The following is a 17466-nucleotide window of genomic DNA, read 5'->3' as shown; positions in this document are numbered from 1 at the left end:
GCTCTATCCCAGGACCCTGGGATCATGACCTGAGCCGAAGGCAGAGGCTTTAACCCACTGAACCACCCAGGCACCCCGAGAATATGAAGTTTTAAATGATCATATTAGAAAAGAAGAAATATCTAGAAATCAGCCACATAAGCTTCCATCTTAAAAAGCTAGACCAGGAAGTACAAATTAACCTCTAAGTTATTAAATAGAAGGAATCAAGTAACAAGAGGGGTATCCAATGATATAAAAACCAGAGGAATCAGTAGAAAAGATTAATTGATGAACTTCTAGCTAGTCTGATCAAGAAATAAAGAGAGGGGCGCCTGGGTGGCTCAGTGGGTTAAGCCGCTGCCTTCGGCTCAGGTCATGATCTCAGGGTCCTGGGATTGAGTCCCGCATCGGGCTCTCTGCTCAGCAGGGAGCCTGCTTCCCTCTCTCTCTCTCTCTCTCTCTCTCTGCCTGCCTCTCCGTCTACTTGTGATCTCTCTCTGTCAAATAAATAAATAAAATCTTTAAAAAAAAAAAGAAATAAAGAGAAAACAGAAATTAACAGTATCAGGAATGAAAGGGGATATTACTACACACATTAATAGTTTAAATTTTGAGCACGTTGAGCCAATAAATTTAACAGCCAGTTTAATTGGCAAATTCCTTTACAGACACAAATTAAGAAAAACAAGCAGAAATAGAATAGTGGGTGTATGTATGAGGATATTAGATTGATACTTAATAATTTTCCATCAAGGAATGTTCAAGCCCAGATATCATTTCACCATAGAAGTGTAAGCATTTAAGAAAGAAAAAAATACCAGTCTTACACAAAGCCCCTAAGAAAATAAAGGAGAAGGGAAAACTTAACACATTCTGTCAGGGCAGCATTATGCTGATAAGCACACCAGAAAAAGACATTACAGGAAAACTAAACTACAAGCCAATATACCTTATAAATACATATGCAAAATTTCTTTTTCTTTTTTTTTTTTTTAAGATTTTATTTATTTATTTGACAGATAGAGATCACAAGTGGGCAGAGAGGCACACAGAGGGAGAGAGGGGGAAGTAGTTTCTCTGCTCAATCCCAGGACCCTGAGATCATGACCTGAGCTGAAGGCAGAGGCTTAACCCACTGAGCCATCTAGGTGCCCCATATGCAAAATTTCTTAAAATATTAACAAGTCAGACTCAATATATAAAAGATATAAAAGAAGGTAACACATCGTGTTCATAGCATAATCAGGCAAGAAAAAGAAATGAAAGGCATATAGATTGTAAAGGAAATAAACTGCATTTGTTTGACATTGAGAGTATTGAGAGTAGGATTAGAAAATCCTAGTGAGTCTAGGAAAAGTTGTAAAATTAATAGGTAAATTTACCAAGGATTCAGGATAGATACCGAGACCGTATGAAAAAAATCAGTTATATTTTATACACTATCAGTGAACATTTAGAAAATGAAATTTTAGGGGCGCCTGGGTGGCGGAGTGGGTTAAAGCCTCTGCCTTCAGCTCAGGTCGTGATCCCAGAGTCCTGGGATCCAGCCCCGCATCGGGCTCCCTGCTTGGCGGGGAGCCTGCTTCCCCCCAACTCTCTCTGCCTGCTTGTGATCTCTGTCAAATAAATAAATAAAATCTTTAAAAAAAAGAAAATGAAATTTTAAAAAACCCTCTAAAAAATCAAGAATATAAAATACTTAGAATAAATTTAATAAGATATGCACAAGACATATATGAAAGCTATAAAACATTCCAAGAAAAATTAAATGTCTAACTAAATGCAGAAAATATGCTGTGTTTATTGTTTGGAAGATTCAGTATGTCAGTTTTCCCTAAATTGTTCTGTAGAGTTAGTCAGTGAGTGCAACCCCTATCAAAATCTCAGTGGGGATTTATCTAGTAATTGATAAACTGATTCTGATAGGCTGAAATGTAAAGAACCTAGAATAGCCAAAGAATTTTCAAAAAAGAACAAAGCTAGAGGATTTATATTGCCTGATTTTCAGGCATAATAGTCAAAATAGTGTCCTTTTGACCTAAGGATAGGGAGCCATAGGGTCAGTTGATTTTCACGAAAGTCCCAAGAAAGAACAGTCTGGCAGGTACTGGCATAATGAATTGGATATCCATATGGGAGAGCAAACCTCAGCCTGTACACTATACGTTATATAAAAATTAGGTGAAAATTTTTAAAAAAGTAGGTGAAAATAGATGAAGAATCTATATATAGGTTAAGGCTAAAACTTAAAACTTGTAGAAAAAAAGGAGAAATTTTTGTAACTTTGGCATAGGCAGCAATTTTTTTAGGATACAAAAATACCCTACAAAATTTATCAGTTGGACTCTGTCAAAATTAAAATCTCAAAAGACACAGTTAAGAAAATCTGGAAAACCAGAGACTATGCAAAAATGTCAACAGTACATCTACTATGCAAAAATGTCAACAGTACATCTGATAAAAGGCTTCTCCAAAATATACAAAGAACTATTTTAACTCACTTAAAAAAATTCATGAGCTCCACTTAAAACATGGGCAAAGCATTTAAAAAGATATTAAAAAATATTTTGGGGTAGAGAAACACTTTGTATATGACATAAAATCTTTTGACTATAAAAATTTTGATATATTTCACTGTATGAAAATTAAGAGTAAAAGACACCTTAAAGCAAAGACAGTTCTAACTTTGAGACAGTATTCACAATACATAAAATTGATAAGGAATTGTTTTCAAGAAATAGAGTATTCTTTTCCTTTTTTTTTTTCTTTAAGATTTTATTTATTTGACACTGAAAGTGAGAGAGACACCTAGAGAAGGAACACAAGTAGGGGGAGTGTGAAAGGGAGAAGCAGGCTTTCCACTGAGCAGGGAGCCAGATAATGGGGCTCAAACCCAGGAGCCTGAGATCGTGGCCAGGGCTGAAGGCAGACACTTAACCAACTGAGCCACACAGGCACCCTAAAATATAAATATTTGTGTGTGTTTATATGTGTGTTTGCATTTGCATGTTTGTGTGTTTATTTGTTTGGAGGCATTGGAGAAAGAACAAGGCTGTGAAGAATTACGGGGCTGGATCTTAAAATATATGAAAATGCCTAGACAAGTGAGCATGGCTTTGGGGGCTATTTTTTCTCTAGGTATATCTTCTAGTTCCTGATAAGGTAGCTGAGAGACTGAGAGGCTGAGTAGAACTCTCCAGATTCTTGAGGCTAAGGATAAAAATAGTACTTACGGCCCTCTCAGAAGGGCTTTAGGTTGGAATCTTGAAGGGCTACTCCCTGGGAGTAAGAGTGAGTCAAAAAATGTCCTACCTCCTTCTATCATAGGGATTAAAATTCTACATCACAGCTGCTTAATCTCTAATTAGGGTAAGGTGATCCAGGATTACCAGTGTATCAGGCCTCATTATTGCCAGAAGAAAAAATAAATCTTGTCTTGAGAAAGATATCATCACCTGAAGCCTAAAATTGTATCTGTGGTTTTTCATGTATGTTGTCTGGCACTCAGTTACAAATAATAAGCATCTGAACAAACAAGACAACATGATGGAAGAACAAGAGAAGAAAACTATTGTATACAAAACAGCAGTGATATAAGAGTAAATGACCCAGAGTATACACCCTGAGAGAGCTTGCATTCTAGCAGGGATGTCAGACATGTAAACAATCTGAAGTTTTCCAGATAATGAAATGATCAGACACATACATACTTCAGTATGTTCAAGTACATAAAGATAGAATTTAAAATTACAGCAAAAAACTGGAAAGGAACAAAAGAGCCTGATAAAAATTCTAGAATTAAAAAGTATAACAACAGAAATTAAGAATTTGATGGGTTTAGATCTGGATGGTGGATCATAAGAAAACAGAGTAAACCACTAAGAAAAGGGATAGAAAAATATAAAAAAGAGATAGATAAGGGATTCTTTAAAAAGGTCTAGCATATGTATAATTGATATCTCAATTATATCAAGGAGGGAAAAAAGTAAGAGTGAAATAGGGACAGATATGGCAGAGAGTTTTCCAAAAACGTCAGTGGATATCAACAAATTCAGTAAGCTGTGTAATTAGACAAATACTTTCCAATGAAAGTAACACTCTAGCATATTATTAGAAAAGTATAAAAATGAAAAGATACGTACTTTTAAAAGCAACCAATAATAAAAATCTGGTCACCTTCAAAGAAGCAAGAGTTGAAATGACAGCTCATTTTTCATTGGAGACAGTTGGAAACAGAAGACGGTGCAATGTGCCGGAACTGAGTACCTGCTATCCTAGAATGCTGTACTCAGTGAAAATAAATAAAAGTAAAATGAAGGCAGTAAGTGAGAGAACAGGCAAACATGGAGTTGTTAAGGTAGAAGGAAAGTATAAAATGTGAATGTAAATTTGGATTGTGGCTTAAAAACCAATTTAATTTGAATTCTTCATTACTGTGTCATCAAAATTCACTTAAAATGGAGCTCTTAGATGTCAGCAAATGTTGAAGTGCTTGGGTTCAGTAGCAGTGCTAATTCTTTAAACAAATACAAACTGAATATCTAGTGTTTGCTTGTCAAGTGTGTGTTAGGTGAAAGCAATATAGCAAGAAGCAAACACAGATATTTTTTTGTCTGGAGCTCGTATTCTAGTGGTTGAAGTAATGATGGTGGGCTGGGGACAGAAATTAAACCAATCACCACACAATAAAGTTGCACTATATAAGGGACATGGGTACATGGTTCTGTGACATGGTATGTATGGATGAATTGACCTTTGCTAAGTCTGAAGGGAGAAGTTAGCTAGGTCAGGAGAGACAGCAGTAGTGTGTGCAGAAACTGTGTCAGGAGACACGATGCTGGAGGATTGGAAAGAAGGCCTGTGTAGCTGTAGCACAGAGAGCAAGAGTTGGTTTCTGTGGTAGATAGAATGAAAAGAAAGTGGGCAGGTAAGTAGAGACTGAGTGCTGATTTGGTGGCACATGTAAAGGATATAGGACTTTATCCTTAGAGCAGTAAGAAGCTACTGAAATCTGTTACACAGGTGGGTAATATTTGCAAATTTGCATTTTGAAAAGATTGCAGTATGGCGAATAGAGTGAAGGCCAGTAATGGATATGGATAGATTACATTGCTATTATTGGAGTATTCTAGGTAATAAGTGATGGTTGCTTGGGCTGATGGGTGGGTGCCAGAGAAAATGGGCATATTCCCTAGGTATTAGGAGGTCAGTTTGACAGGGCTGGGTAATAGATTGGGTATAAGAGGGAGATAGAAGAAGATATCAAAGTATTATAAACAACTAGAAGACTTGCTTTATATTGAAATGATTACATATTGAAAGGTAGGTTTTGAAAATGTTTAAAAGTGAAAGAATTACTTGAATAAATTAAAGATCATCTATACAGTGGAATATTACGAGGCTGAAAGTAAGATTTATGAAGAATTTTTAATGGTGTGGGGGAATACCTATGGTGTTCCATCATAAAGCAAATTTGAAATTCTACATATGTGTTCTTAGCTATATAAATTTATAATAATAGTGAAACATACTAATGATCAGAAATGACTCTTTTTTGACTTATAGACACCTCAAGAAGAACATGCTGTTAATAGTCCAGAACACCTGAGGAAAAAACGTACAACTTCAGCCGAAAGAAATACTTGTCAGCTTTATATTCAGACTGATCATCTGTTCTTTAAATATTATGGAACACGAGAAGCTGTGATTGCCCAGGTATTTGTAATTTTGCTACTATTTTAGGAGTTCTCATACTGTTTCATTATACCTATATTTTCCTCTAAGAATTAAAGTTATGTTTGAAAAAAAAACCACAAACATATTTTTAGTAATTATACAATACATGGGATAAATGCATGGATGACTGAAAGAGTTAGGATATTTTAGAATCCTCCAAAACAGGTGTAAGTGATTTCGTGAAGATGATGACACTGGCGATTAGCTTTGAAAAGAAGGTGAAATTTTCAGTTGTGGTCCTATAAGGAGGGAAGAATAGAGGAATCCTTCCAATGAGAAGTATTTAATTTCTGTTTTGTGTTCCCATTGTACTTAGCACTTGTTTTTTTGTTTTGTTTTGTTTTGTTTTTGTACTCAGCACTTTCAGAGTTGTGTTTTTGCATTTTTATCTTCTCAACCCTTATTAAAGTAAAAAGTTTCTGAAGGTACTCTTCAAAATGTCCTTCCTGTTGAAGATGCCCAGTGAAAGTTTGATAATCCATTTTTGACTCCAAATTTGATTTGAGACTAAGAGGATGTAGGTGCCATTAGTATAAATGGTGAATTCATTTTGTTGGTGGTGATGAGCTTAATTTTAGATGTGTTTAAGAGCCAAGTGGTCGGGGTGCCTGGGTGGCTCAGTGGGTTAAAGCCTCTCCCTTCAGCTCAGGTCATGATCCCAGGGTCCTGGGATCGAGCCCCGTATTGGGTTCTCTGCTTAGCAGGGAGCCTGCTTCCCCCTCTCTCTCTCTGCCTGCCTCTCTGCCTACTTGTGATCTCTGTCTGTCAAATGAACAAATTAAAAAAAAAAAAAAAAAAAAGAGCCAAGTGGTCATTCCTTAGCATATTGAAAATGTAGAGTTTGGGAGTAGTTAGCCCAAACCTTAAACTTTCTGCATTGAATTTAAAGATACAGAAGATAGAGTTGAAGAAAGGGGAGAGAATGAAATTAAAAGGAAAGAAACTGGGGGATATCTGTATATAGTGAATAGGATGAGGAAGAGAAGCAATGGGATAAAACGTAATAGTTAAATAGGTAGGAGATTAAATGGAATTAACCAAGGAAGAAACAGTTTCAAAACCAAATGTATGGCTAACAGTGTCATATTACAGAGATACCAAAGAGAATGACTGCAGTGTGTTAATTTACTAGATGGGGTGGGGGAGTCCTTTCACAATATATACATACATCAAATCATCAAGAGGTACACTTTAAACATCTTAGAGTTTCATTTATCAATTATACCTCGGTAATAATGGGAAAAAAAAACTACAGAAGGTAGCTGGTTTTTAGTTATTAGAAGATTATTATTATTATTATTTTTAAAGAGTTTACTTATTTATTTGACAGACAGAGATCACAAGTAGGCAGAGAGAGAGAGGAGGAAGGAGGCTCCCTGCCGAGCAGAGAGCCGATGCGGAGCTCGATCCCAGGACCCTGAGATCATGACCCGAGCCAGAGGCAGAAGCTTTAACCCACTGAGCCACCCAGGCGCCCCTATTAGAAGATTATTGATGAGCTTTAAGCTGATAGAGTTGTTGGGGTAAAAACATTACAAACAGTAATCAGTATGTTGGCCGAAGCAGTGAGGGTTTTAAGAAATGTGAAAAATAGAAACAAATATGGCGACTTAGAAACAATATGGAATATTTGGGGGTGAAAGGAGGACGGAGAATTAATGAGCAAGTTGGTAGGAAGAGGAAGATGATCCACTAGAAAAGCAGTGTGGTATATAAGAGAAAGAAAAATTGATAGGAAAAGTGTTCTTGAAGGTCCAATAAGAATTGGGGTGAGAATAAAGAAAAATTTCCGTTTGGGAAAGAACTACCCTTTGAGAAAATTAGAATTGGATGAAGTTAGAAAAATTTGAAGGTAAAGAGGGAGGGAAGTAAAAATGAAGTCTCAGTAAAGTATGAAGTAATAATCATTTGTGGAGGAATGTTTGAACTACCACTGTTGGGAATGAAGTAGGAACAGAAAGAATTGGATAAGGGATTACCAAGCCAAGTTGAGGTTCGATAGCATGAATTTATAATGGACCCTGTCAGCACTGGTAGAGCTTTCTTTTATCAGTTTGGCAGCCTGGGCTACTTTTTTTTTTTTTTTTTTAAGATTTTATTTATGTATTTGACAGAGATCACAAGTAGGCAGAGAGGCAGGCAGAGAGAGAGAGAGGAGGAAGCAGGCTCTCCGCCAAGCAGAGAGCCCGATGTGGGGCTCGATCCCAAGACCCTGAGACCATGATCAGAGCCAAAGGCAGAGGCTTTAACCCACTGAGCCACCCAAGCCTGGGCTACTTTTGAAATTATTGTTAATGCTTCTACTTAACTATCTTAAGTTTATATAATTTCTTTGAAAATAATTTTAAGAGAACATATACATATTTTTACATAAACTGTAGCAAGATTGCTTTTTATAAATGAAGATGGGAAAGTGGTTTTAGAAGCTGGAGTGTTTAGTTGGGAGTCAGCTAGGTAAATAGAAAATCCCTTTATGTTTTATCACCATGTTTAATTTCCTCCTAGAATTTAGGAGCTCTTAATGTATCTTATATTTACATTATTTTCTTTCTGCCATCATCCTCTAGAATAAATCTCTAAATTTATAGGGACCTTTTCTGTTTTTCACCATTGTATCCCTGGCACCTAAAACAGTGCTTAGTGTAGTATATAGTAGTAGTCAACAAAACTTAAAGATAATGTGGACTAGTGCAGCAATAGAAAGACTAAAGTCAGAGAATGACTGAGTATCCTGATGTTATCAGGGAATTTTTTTTGGGGTGAGGGGAGGGTGAGAGTGGGGCATGGGAGTGGGCAGAAGGAGAGAGAGAATTCTAAATAGACTCCATGCCCAGTGCAGAGCCTGATGTGCGGGTCCAGTCCCACAACTCCCAAGATCATGACCCAAGCCAGAATCAAGAGTCAGACACTTAACCCACTGAGCCACCCAGGTGCCTCTATCAGGATAATTCTTTAGAAGATGTTTGAACTGAGTCTGACAGATAAAAATATTCTAGGCATAAGGAAATAGCACATGAAAAGACATGGAGGTCTGACATTGCGGGATTGATTGAAGAAACAATCATGATTGAAGCGAGAGTGATTGTTTCTTGCTGGAGCAGAGTCTAGAAAAGGCACAGAATCTCCCCTCTTAGCCCCAGCTCACTAATCTGTTTCATCTTTTCATCCAGTATGTGATGTGGACATTTTAAAATTTGAGTGTGGTGGAACACGAGTAATTCTTGATTTGGGAAAATGGAAATTCACAGCCTTATTCACATTTTAATATTGCCTCTAAAATGTTCTTTTTTTTTTTTTTTTTTAAATCTGTAGATATCCAGTCATGTTAAAGCGATTGATACAATTTACCAGACTACAGACTTCTCCGGAATCCGTAACATCAGTTTCATGGTGAAACGAATAAGAGTAAGGAATTTCAATAGTTCAGAACAATAAGAAAGGGAAACAATAAGGACAGTGTTTATTATAAGAAAAGTGCTTGCATTTTACTTCATCTTTATGCATTAATAATTAAATTGTATTACTCATCCAGTTTATCTTTATTCTTGGCTTTTACACACACATGTGCAAACAAACACACATAGGGATACCTCGGTTTATGATTTAAAAAGGAAATCTATAGGGCTTTAATCTGGACTGCAAGAGAAGTATTGTCATACTATATTCTATCTGATTAACATGCCAGTTAGAAAGCCCTAGCCTCTCAAGAACTACAGATACAATACTTGACATTCTGCCCCACCCCACCTTATCATTTCTGAGTTTCTTGAGATTTGCCTTGTGCAGTACTTTTCAGAGTGTGTCCCTTTTGGTACTCTAGGGGAGAGAGAAGGGTAGATAGAGTGGCTAAATAAAATTGGAAGTTGGACACTTAGTACTGTGCTCTCTTCTTATGAATTCTTAGTACAGAATTCTCAAATTTGGGAAGTCCTTCAGGACAGGAACTCATAATTTTCAAAACTATTTGACTATGGAACCTTTTCTGTATTAATGTCAACTGAAGATCCAGAGAACTGTAGAACACATTGTGAGAAATGCTTACCTAGATCCACAGGGTCACTGATGATTAATTTTAATGTTATAAATTTAAATAAGTAGATACTAAATTACTAACAAAATTGGGTTGTTTCAAAAAATTTTCAGGTGTGAATTCTGTCTATGTGTATAGCTTTTAGGAATCTGAATTCATAAACTAGATAAATGGCTTGAGTTAAAAAAATCATTTTATGTTAGTATTTGCCATAGGGTTTCTTTATATTTGTGCTTCTAATTTTCTTAAAATATGATTGACTAAATTATAATTTTTGTTTGTGCATGTAATACATTTAATAGCGTAGCCAAAGGTCCATAGTAGTGTGATGAAATGTTAAATGGGAGTTGAGGGTGAAATGTGGTTTGTAGATAAACATTGTAAGAATTGTTTATAATCAGTAACTTCCATGTATTTTGAGAGTAATTTAAGCCTTTAAATGAGCAAGTAAAAGTGATAATAATTATTGTTTAGTAGGCAAAACAATAAAATGCAAACTAGTGGGAAGTAAAGAATATTAGAACAAATTGTAGTGAAACACATTTTTTTTTTAGTATAATGATTTGCATTATGAAGAAATGCAAGTATATGAATGGATAGTATGGCACTTGGTTGTTTTAAAGCTTTTAACCGAGACTAAAATTTTAGTTTAAATCTCATCTGAAGATTCCTTGTGACCCATTAATTTGAAATTTATATCAATAAACATTTAAATATTAATCTCATTTGTAATATAGGTAACTACAGTTTGGGTGCAATTTTTATTTGTAGCTAATATTTCAGAAATATCAAGGAATTTCATTTCACTGTTTAGTGGGAAAAAGCCACCTATAGCCTGTCTTTAAGCATGTACTTTTTATAATATATAGTGTGATTGCTTTTGGATATTTTTGTGTTGGATGACCATTACTGGTTGTTTTTAGTTGTTAGAGGATAAACTGGAAATCTGTCCTCAGGCAGTTTCCCACAGTAGTATTCTTGCAGTCCTGCTTCTGAGTCTCTTGGTTTTACTGAAAGGTATGGAACCTAAAAAGTCCTGTAGTTCTCATTTTATCAACTGTTCTATCCTCCCTTTACTACTGACATTTTCAGTAGACTGAGGACTGCCTTCTAAAAATGTCTCCTTTCATACATATCCCTTTTTATTCTGTTTCCACAGTTGTATATGTAATTTTCTAACTTGAGGAAGGCAAATTGTTCTAGGACTTCAGAGGATAGGCAAGTGTCCCTGAAAGGAGGCAGGGGCTAATAAATGAAAGCTTTTGTTTGGTAGAAGTTTAGTATCAGAACTGATTATTCTTCAGATTTTGTCAGGGAGGAACCTGCACTAGGAGTACAGTAGTTAAGTATCAAAAGAAACTTTCTGGAGGAACTCAGCTTGATATATAGTAAGAGAAGAGAATGGGGAGTAAAAAGAAAATTCTTGCCCACATTCAGGGAAAAAAATTGAACTTGCAGTTTGTTGGGCTTGACTCCTATGGTTTTAGGCAAGGAGAACAAGGAAATGATTTGGCTGTTGAGTTGAGGGTCTTGGGTTTGAGATCTATTTCATGTTCTAGTAATTAGCTAAAATTTAGGGGTTTATATCCTTTTGCTTTCCACCATTTAGTACTAAAAGAGACTTGCTCACATGATTAAATTTGAGAAACTCTACTTCTTTATTAGAAGTTTTGAAAGCAGAACCTGCTTTTCCATCCCAAGTGTTCAGTATTCAGAAATTTGGTCAATAGTTGCCCAGAAATTTAGTGTACCCAGTTTTAATTCTCCTACTCACTCAGCCTTTCTTTTTTCCTTTTCTTCTTCTTTTTTTCTTTTTGACTTCTATGATCAGCTTAGGGATGGGGGCAGTGGGAATAATTGTAGAAGCCTTAATTCATGCCTTATTTCCCGTGGATTCCAAGCATATTGTCCAGGCGGGTTCAGAAGAAGGTGAGCAATGACTTTACACATAGGCTTTGCTAACGTTAATTGCCTATTTAAATAGTTGTCTTGGATTTTAGATCAACACAACTGCTGACGAAAAGGACCCTACAAATCCCTTCCGTTTCCCAAATATTGGCGTGGAGAAGTTTCTGGAATTGAATTCTGAGCAGAATCATGATGACTACTGTTTGGCCTATGTCTTCACAGACCGAGATTTTGATGATGGTGTTCTTGGTCTGGCTTGGGTTGGAGCACCTTCAGGTAGCTTATCTAACTATGCCTTGGCTTAATACTTAAAAAAAGCAATTTTCAGGGCTAATTGAATTTTACAGAAGTATAGTAGAAACTGATGGCTGTACAATATCTTAATTTAAAGAGCTTGAGTTAGGTGAGAGTTAGAAGTGTAATGTAAGTAGGAAAATAGATGAAATAGCTTTTTGTTTTGAAATGAGTACTAATGGGGAGATAGCCTGACATTTGGTACCTTCAGTGGCTGAAATAATTTTATGAGGAAGAAGTGGTACTTATTACTAATTTTTTCATGAAAGTTAATGTTATTAATTAATTTTTTTTTCTGGGAAAGAGGTCCTTAGAATTAAAAGGGAAAAACTATATTCTTGCTTCTGTTCTACAGTGAGAGAGCAGAGAAACCACACTCAGAAGCTGTAGGTAGAAAGAAAAGAAAGACTGTCATTATTATTATTTTATTTACAGCCTTTATTTTAACAAAGGGTAAGTGTTGCCTGAAAAGTGTTATAAGCAGAAGGCCCCAGTACCCAAGGCTCCACTAACCTTAACACCTGGGCCCGGACTCTGCTGGGGTCTCTGCTTTAGCCATGGAAACTGCTATCACTAAGAAAGCTGGCATAGGATAATGCCATTCCCATTACAGTGGGGATAGGGAGTCTGTAATTTATAGTCTGATAAGTTCAGGAGACTAATTTAGAGAAATACAAATTTATTGATTGAAGGATTGAGTAGAAACAATCCCAGACTCTTTGACTATAACTTTGGCCATACAGAGTTTGATCGGTAGCCTGTCATCTTGGCAATATCTCTTCTGATATATCATTTCTAATTTTTTTAAAACATAGAATGCTTTATGCCCAGTAAGGGAAGCTTTTCTTTTCCTGTGCTTTAATTAATAATTGTTTGATTTGTAATGTATATTTTAACATCTTAAGTAATACTATACTTTAGTTTTTATATTTCTTGCTTTATTTTTAAAGCCATCAATGAATAATACTTTTACAATTTTCAAAGCTTCTTTTGTTTTTCTTCCACATTTTCATGATGTCATTAAGGTGCAAATTTATGTCATGAACTATATATCATAGTACAGTATTTTTAGAAATTTATATTTGTCTCTTACATTGATCTGTCCTGGTATTGTGTTACTTGCATTGTCAGCAGATTGTGTAATCTCACTCTTTCCTATGATAATTTCATGTGTTTTATAACTTTTATATTCTGATATTTCTTTTCCCCTTCTTGAGTAAGGTGGATGATTTATGACAAAGTTCATGATTTCTTCTACTTACTCATTAGTAAGTACTGTGAAAATTCAAGGATTCATTTGATTTTTTATTGTAAATTATCATTAATATATTCTCAAAGTGTGCACCTTAGACTAACAGCATCAGCATCACTTGGGAACTTGGCAGAAATGCAAATTCATGGATGCCACTCTGGTCTACTGAATCAGAAACTCTAGGTGTAGAGCCCAACAATCTTTGTTTGAACAGGCCTTCCCGGTGATTCTGATTCACATTCAAGTTTGAGAACTACCATGTTCATATTTTTGTCTCTAAGGAAACTTACTCACAGAATGGCTTTTGGAAGCCAGAGGATTGGATGATTTCAAACCAGAAACTGTTTTACATTTTCAGCTTCAAACTTCTGTTCATTAGGAATATAATACTCCTGAAGGAGCTTGATCAGTTTTTTAAAAGCTTCAGATAGCCTCATGTCTGTAGATGCAAAAATAAACTGTATTTTTAGGATAGTTTTAGATTCACAGAAGAATTGAGCATATAGTATAGAGAATTCCTGTATATGCCCCCCCAATACAAATTTTTAACAGCTTACATTAGATGGTACATTTGTTAAAATGAACAAAATTATTAACTGAAGTCCATAGTTGATTCACTTTTTAAAGTTTTGACCTAAGGTCCCTTTTTATTCTAGGAACTCATCCAAGACACCACATTACATTTAGTTATCTTGTCTCTTTAGTCTTTTCTTAACTATTATTATTTCTTGGACTTTGTTTTTGATGACCTTGACAATTATGAGGAGTACTGGTCAAGTATCTTGTGGGATGCCCCTCAATTACAGTCTTTTTGATGTTTTTCTCATGATTAAACTAGGGTAATGGGTTTGGAGGACAATTAATCTTTTTATCTAGTTATTTTGATATTTGAACCATTTGTGATGCTACTCATTGTACTGAACAGCAGTGGGCAAAGTTTTCGATTGTAAGTGGGATATGTAACTTGTATTTTTGTCGCAAGTTCTTTTGATACCTCTTTACTCTGTGTTAAACCCCCAACTCCAGTTCTTAGAAATCTTTCTCTAAGAGCTACTGGGAGGGACAGCAGAATGGAGTCCAGAGTGGGAAAGAGAAGGGATCTTTGTTCTTTTTTCTTTTTTTCCAATATTTTATTAGAGAGCCCAAGAGAGCACAAGCAGGGAGGTGGGGAGAGGGGTGAAGGAAAGGGCAGAAGCAGACTCCCCGTTGAGCAGGGAGCCTGGTGTTGGGCTCCATCCCAGGACCCCGGGATCATGACCTGAGCCGAAGGTAGGTGCTTAACCGAATGAGCCACCCAGACACCCTGATCTTTGTTCTTTTGATCCGGCTTTTTCTAGTATAGGGTACCTGCCTTAACATAACATTGACAGTTTTCTTCTTTTCCCTTTGCCCTTGGACTTCCTGAACTGAGTTTTATATTTGATCCACATTGTATTTTTTAAAGATTTTTATTTATTTGAGAGAGAGAGCACACACACAAGTTGGGAAGGTAAGAGACAGAGGGAACTAGAGCTGGAGCTGAGCACAGGGCTCTATCCCAAGGACCCTGAGATCATGACCTTGAGCCTGAGGCAGACCGCTTAACCAACTGAGCCACCCAGGCACCCTACATTGTAATTTTTTATAAGGAAAAATATATATTTGGTTTTATTATTTCGGTACCCTTCTGGGGTGTAGGTATTATTACCTCCATTCTGCAGATGAGAAAACTTGGATTTAGAGATTTTTGTGACCGATCCAGGATCATACAGAACCCAGAGTCTAGACCTTTTGACTCCAGGTTCAGTGCATTTGGTAGTTATTCTGCTGAGTATTATATACTACAAGATATCTGATAAGAAGTTGAAATGTTTCCAGCCATCTTGGCAGAGGTTTTGTATTGTTGGAATCCATTTTTTTGAAAGAGGAGTTATAAGGGTTCTACTTTTTAATATTTAGACATCATTTTGGGAAGAGCACTAGTTTGGGAGCTAGGAGACTGGGTTCTTGTCTGTTCTGTATCTATAAATTTATAAATTTAGGTAAATCATTTTGCTTCAGTGTGTATTTTTCATTGTAATTTCTTCTCTCTTTGTCCTTCTATAGACTGCATGTTTCTGCCTATAGAGCTTAGTAATTTTTGTGGTTATCCCTTTGTTAAAAAGTACCATTTCGTAGCTAATCTGTTCAGCTTGTGATCTGTTACTGTCTCTTAATTTTTTCATTTTTATTTGGCCTAATTAATTTTGATTTTGTATTATTTAACTTAGTTTCATTTAATTCTGCAGATATTTTACTATAAATAAATGGTGGTATGGAGGGTTTTGTTGTTATGTTAATTTTCACAATATTACTCAAATTATTAGCTGAGGTCTTCACTGACTCAGTTAAGCTGGAAAAAACAGTGAAAGTTGAAACATTTGAATAGTAGGTTTTTTGTCTTTAAGTCTTCTTACACTACTTTTTATTCTTACTTAATATCATTCTGTACGTTGGGTACGGCCTTGGTTTTCTTTAATCAGGAGAACAGAACCTCCTGCCCAACTCCATAATAAGTGGAAACAACTAGTGAACTGGGCTTGCTTGGAGGCTACCATTTAAAATTATACAGTGATTAGAAGGGAGTCAAAAAAAGGGAATCTGGTCTTCTAAAAAAAGTCAGTGTTGATTATGGATCTGGGAAGATTTCTTCAAGCTTTTCTTTGTATGAACCAGTTCTGTGTTAAGCAGGTAGCCTCAACTTAATTTAGAGACTGAAGCATTGATTCCTTAACTAAGTAAATTCCTTGTATTAGATAATCTTTTGCATTTTATTTGGGGGCACCCTTCCAACATGCCTTTTTAGAGGAGCCATTTTCTTTTTTAAAATATATTAAGGTATGTTCTTCATGTATTATCCTTCTTAATGTTATCCTAATGAACATAGTCTCAATTTGGGCAGGCCACTGAGTAAGGCTGTCTCTGGAATTCATCTCCATAGTAAATCCTGAACCATTCGGTATTCCTCTGACCATTTGTGAAGAACATTTTTTGAGACATTTCAATTGTTAGCAGTAGTTTCTTAAGTTTAGAAATTTTAGTTTGATTTTACGTATTAGGACTTAAGGACATACAGAGCTCAACTCCATGTTCTCAAGATAACCCATAGCCTATTAAATTCTTAACATGTTGTTTAAAAGTCTAGTTATAAGGCTGGGAAAATTACATCATTAGCATACTACAAGAGGACAGTTAATATTGGCATTTTGTGTAGTCTGGATCGGTCCAAGCAGGATGTTTAACTTCTCTGGTCCCTCATTATTACTTGTGAATACTGCTCTCCAGACATGAAAGACAAATAAATGCCCTTAGGATATTTCCTGACAACCTGTCAGGGAGTGGGACTGTTGTCTGGTTCAAAATTACTGCTCAGATTAATATTGCATGGTCAATATGTTAAGTTTTAAGTGTTTAGGCTTGCTCACATCAAAACTGTGCTTGTGGACTCTGACAGGGTATTATATATATTGTTATCCTATAGTTTTTCTAATTTTGGGGCTGGGGAGAAGGTCTGTTTTAAAATTTAGGAGTGAGGGACGCCTGGGTGGCTCAGTTGGTTGAGCAGCTGCCTTCGGCTCAGGTCATGATCCTAGCGTCCTGGGATCGAGTCCCACATCGGGCTCCTTGCTCGGCGGGGAGCCTGCTTCTCCCTCTGCCTGCCTGTGCTCGCTCTCTCTCCCTCTCTCTCTGACAAATAAATAAAATCTTTAAAAATAAAATAAAATAAAATAAAATTTAGGAGTGATATTCTGTGACTTTAGCCCTCAGATTGTATAGTAGATTTAAAAAAATGTCATTGTACTTCTTTGTTGGTTATTGAGCCATCTATCCATCAGTAATAGCTTTTAACTCAAAATAAAAAAAAAAATTTTACCTTTCTCATTATTATTCATTCACAATTTGTGTTTTGCAGTGATGACTACATGTATTAGAATTTTTACATGTAGAATATAAAGCAGTTATTGAACTTGAGCCGTGGTTTATCTGTAGGTATATATGATATCACTGACTGAGTTTCTGGCAGATCAGAACTAGTTGCATTATTTTGTTAAAAATTAAACCATAACTTAGCACTGGGTAATGTATGGAATTGTTGAACCACTATATTGTACACCTGAAATTAACATACCACTCTATGTTAACTGTATTGGAATTAAAAAAAATCAGTGTACTACTGCCAAAAAAATATTAAGCCATAACTTACAAAATTAAGTATAGTATTTTGTTTTTTCCACGTGATTGAGTT

At 35.9% G+C, this 17466-nt stretch overlaps 1 protein-coding gene across 2 annotated transcripts in view; it reads left to right on the top strand.

Annotated features, from left to right (window-relative positions):
- Positions 1 to 17466, top strand: part of ADAM10 (ADAM metallopeptidase domain 10) — a 134198-nt gene that overhangs the window by 85273 nt on the left and 31459 nt on the right. For both annotated transcript variants that reach the window (XM_047735763.1, XM_047735762.1), the window contains 3 exons: positions 5548 to 5697; positions 9031 to 9123; positions 11749 to 11932. In XM_047735763.1, the coding sequence (XP_047591719.1) occupies positions 5548 to 5697; positions 9031 to 9123; positions 11749 to 11932 (427 nt within the window). The remainder of the gene's footprint in view (positions 1 to 5547; positions 5698 to 9030; positions 9124 to 11748; positions 11933 to 17466) is intronic.

The sequence above is a fragment of the Lutra lutra genome, chromosome 7 (assembly GCF_902655055.1).
Source record: "Lutra lutra chromosome 7, mLutLut1.2, whole genome shotgun sequence".
Classification (NCBI taxonomy): domain Eukaryota; kingdom Metazoa; phylum Chordata; class Mammalia; order Carnivora; family Mustelidae; genus Lutra; species Lutra lutra.
Note: the sequence above shows the minus strand (reverse complement) of the source record. Positions and strands in the feature narration are given on the sequence as shown.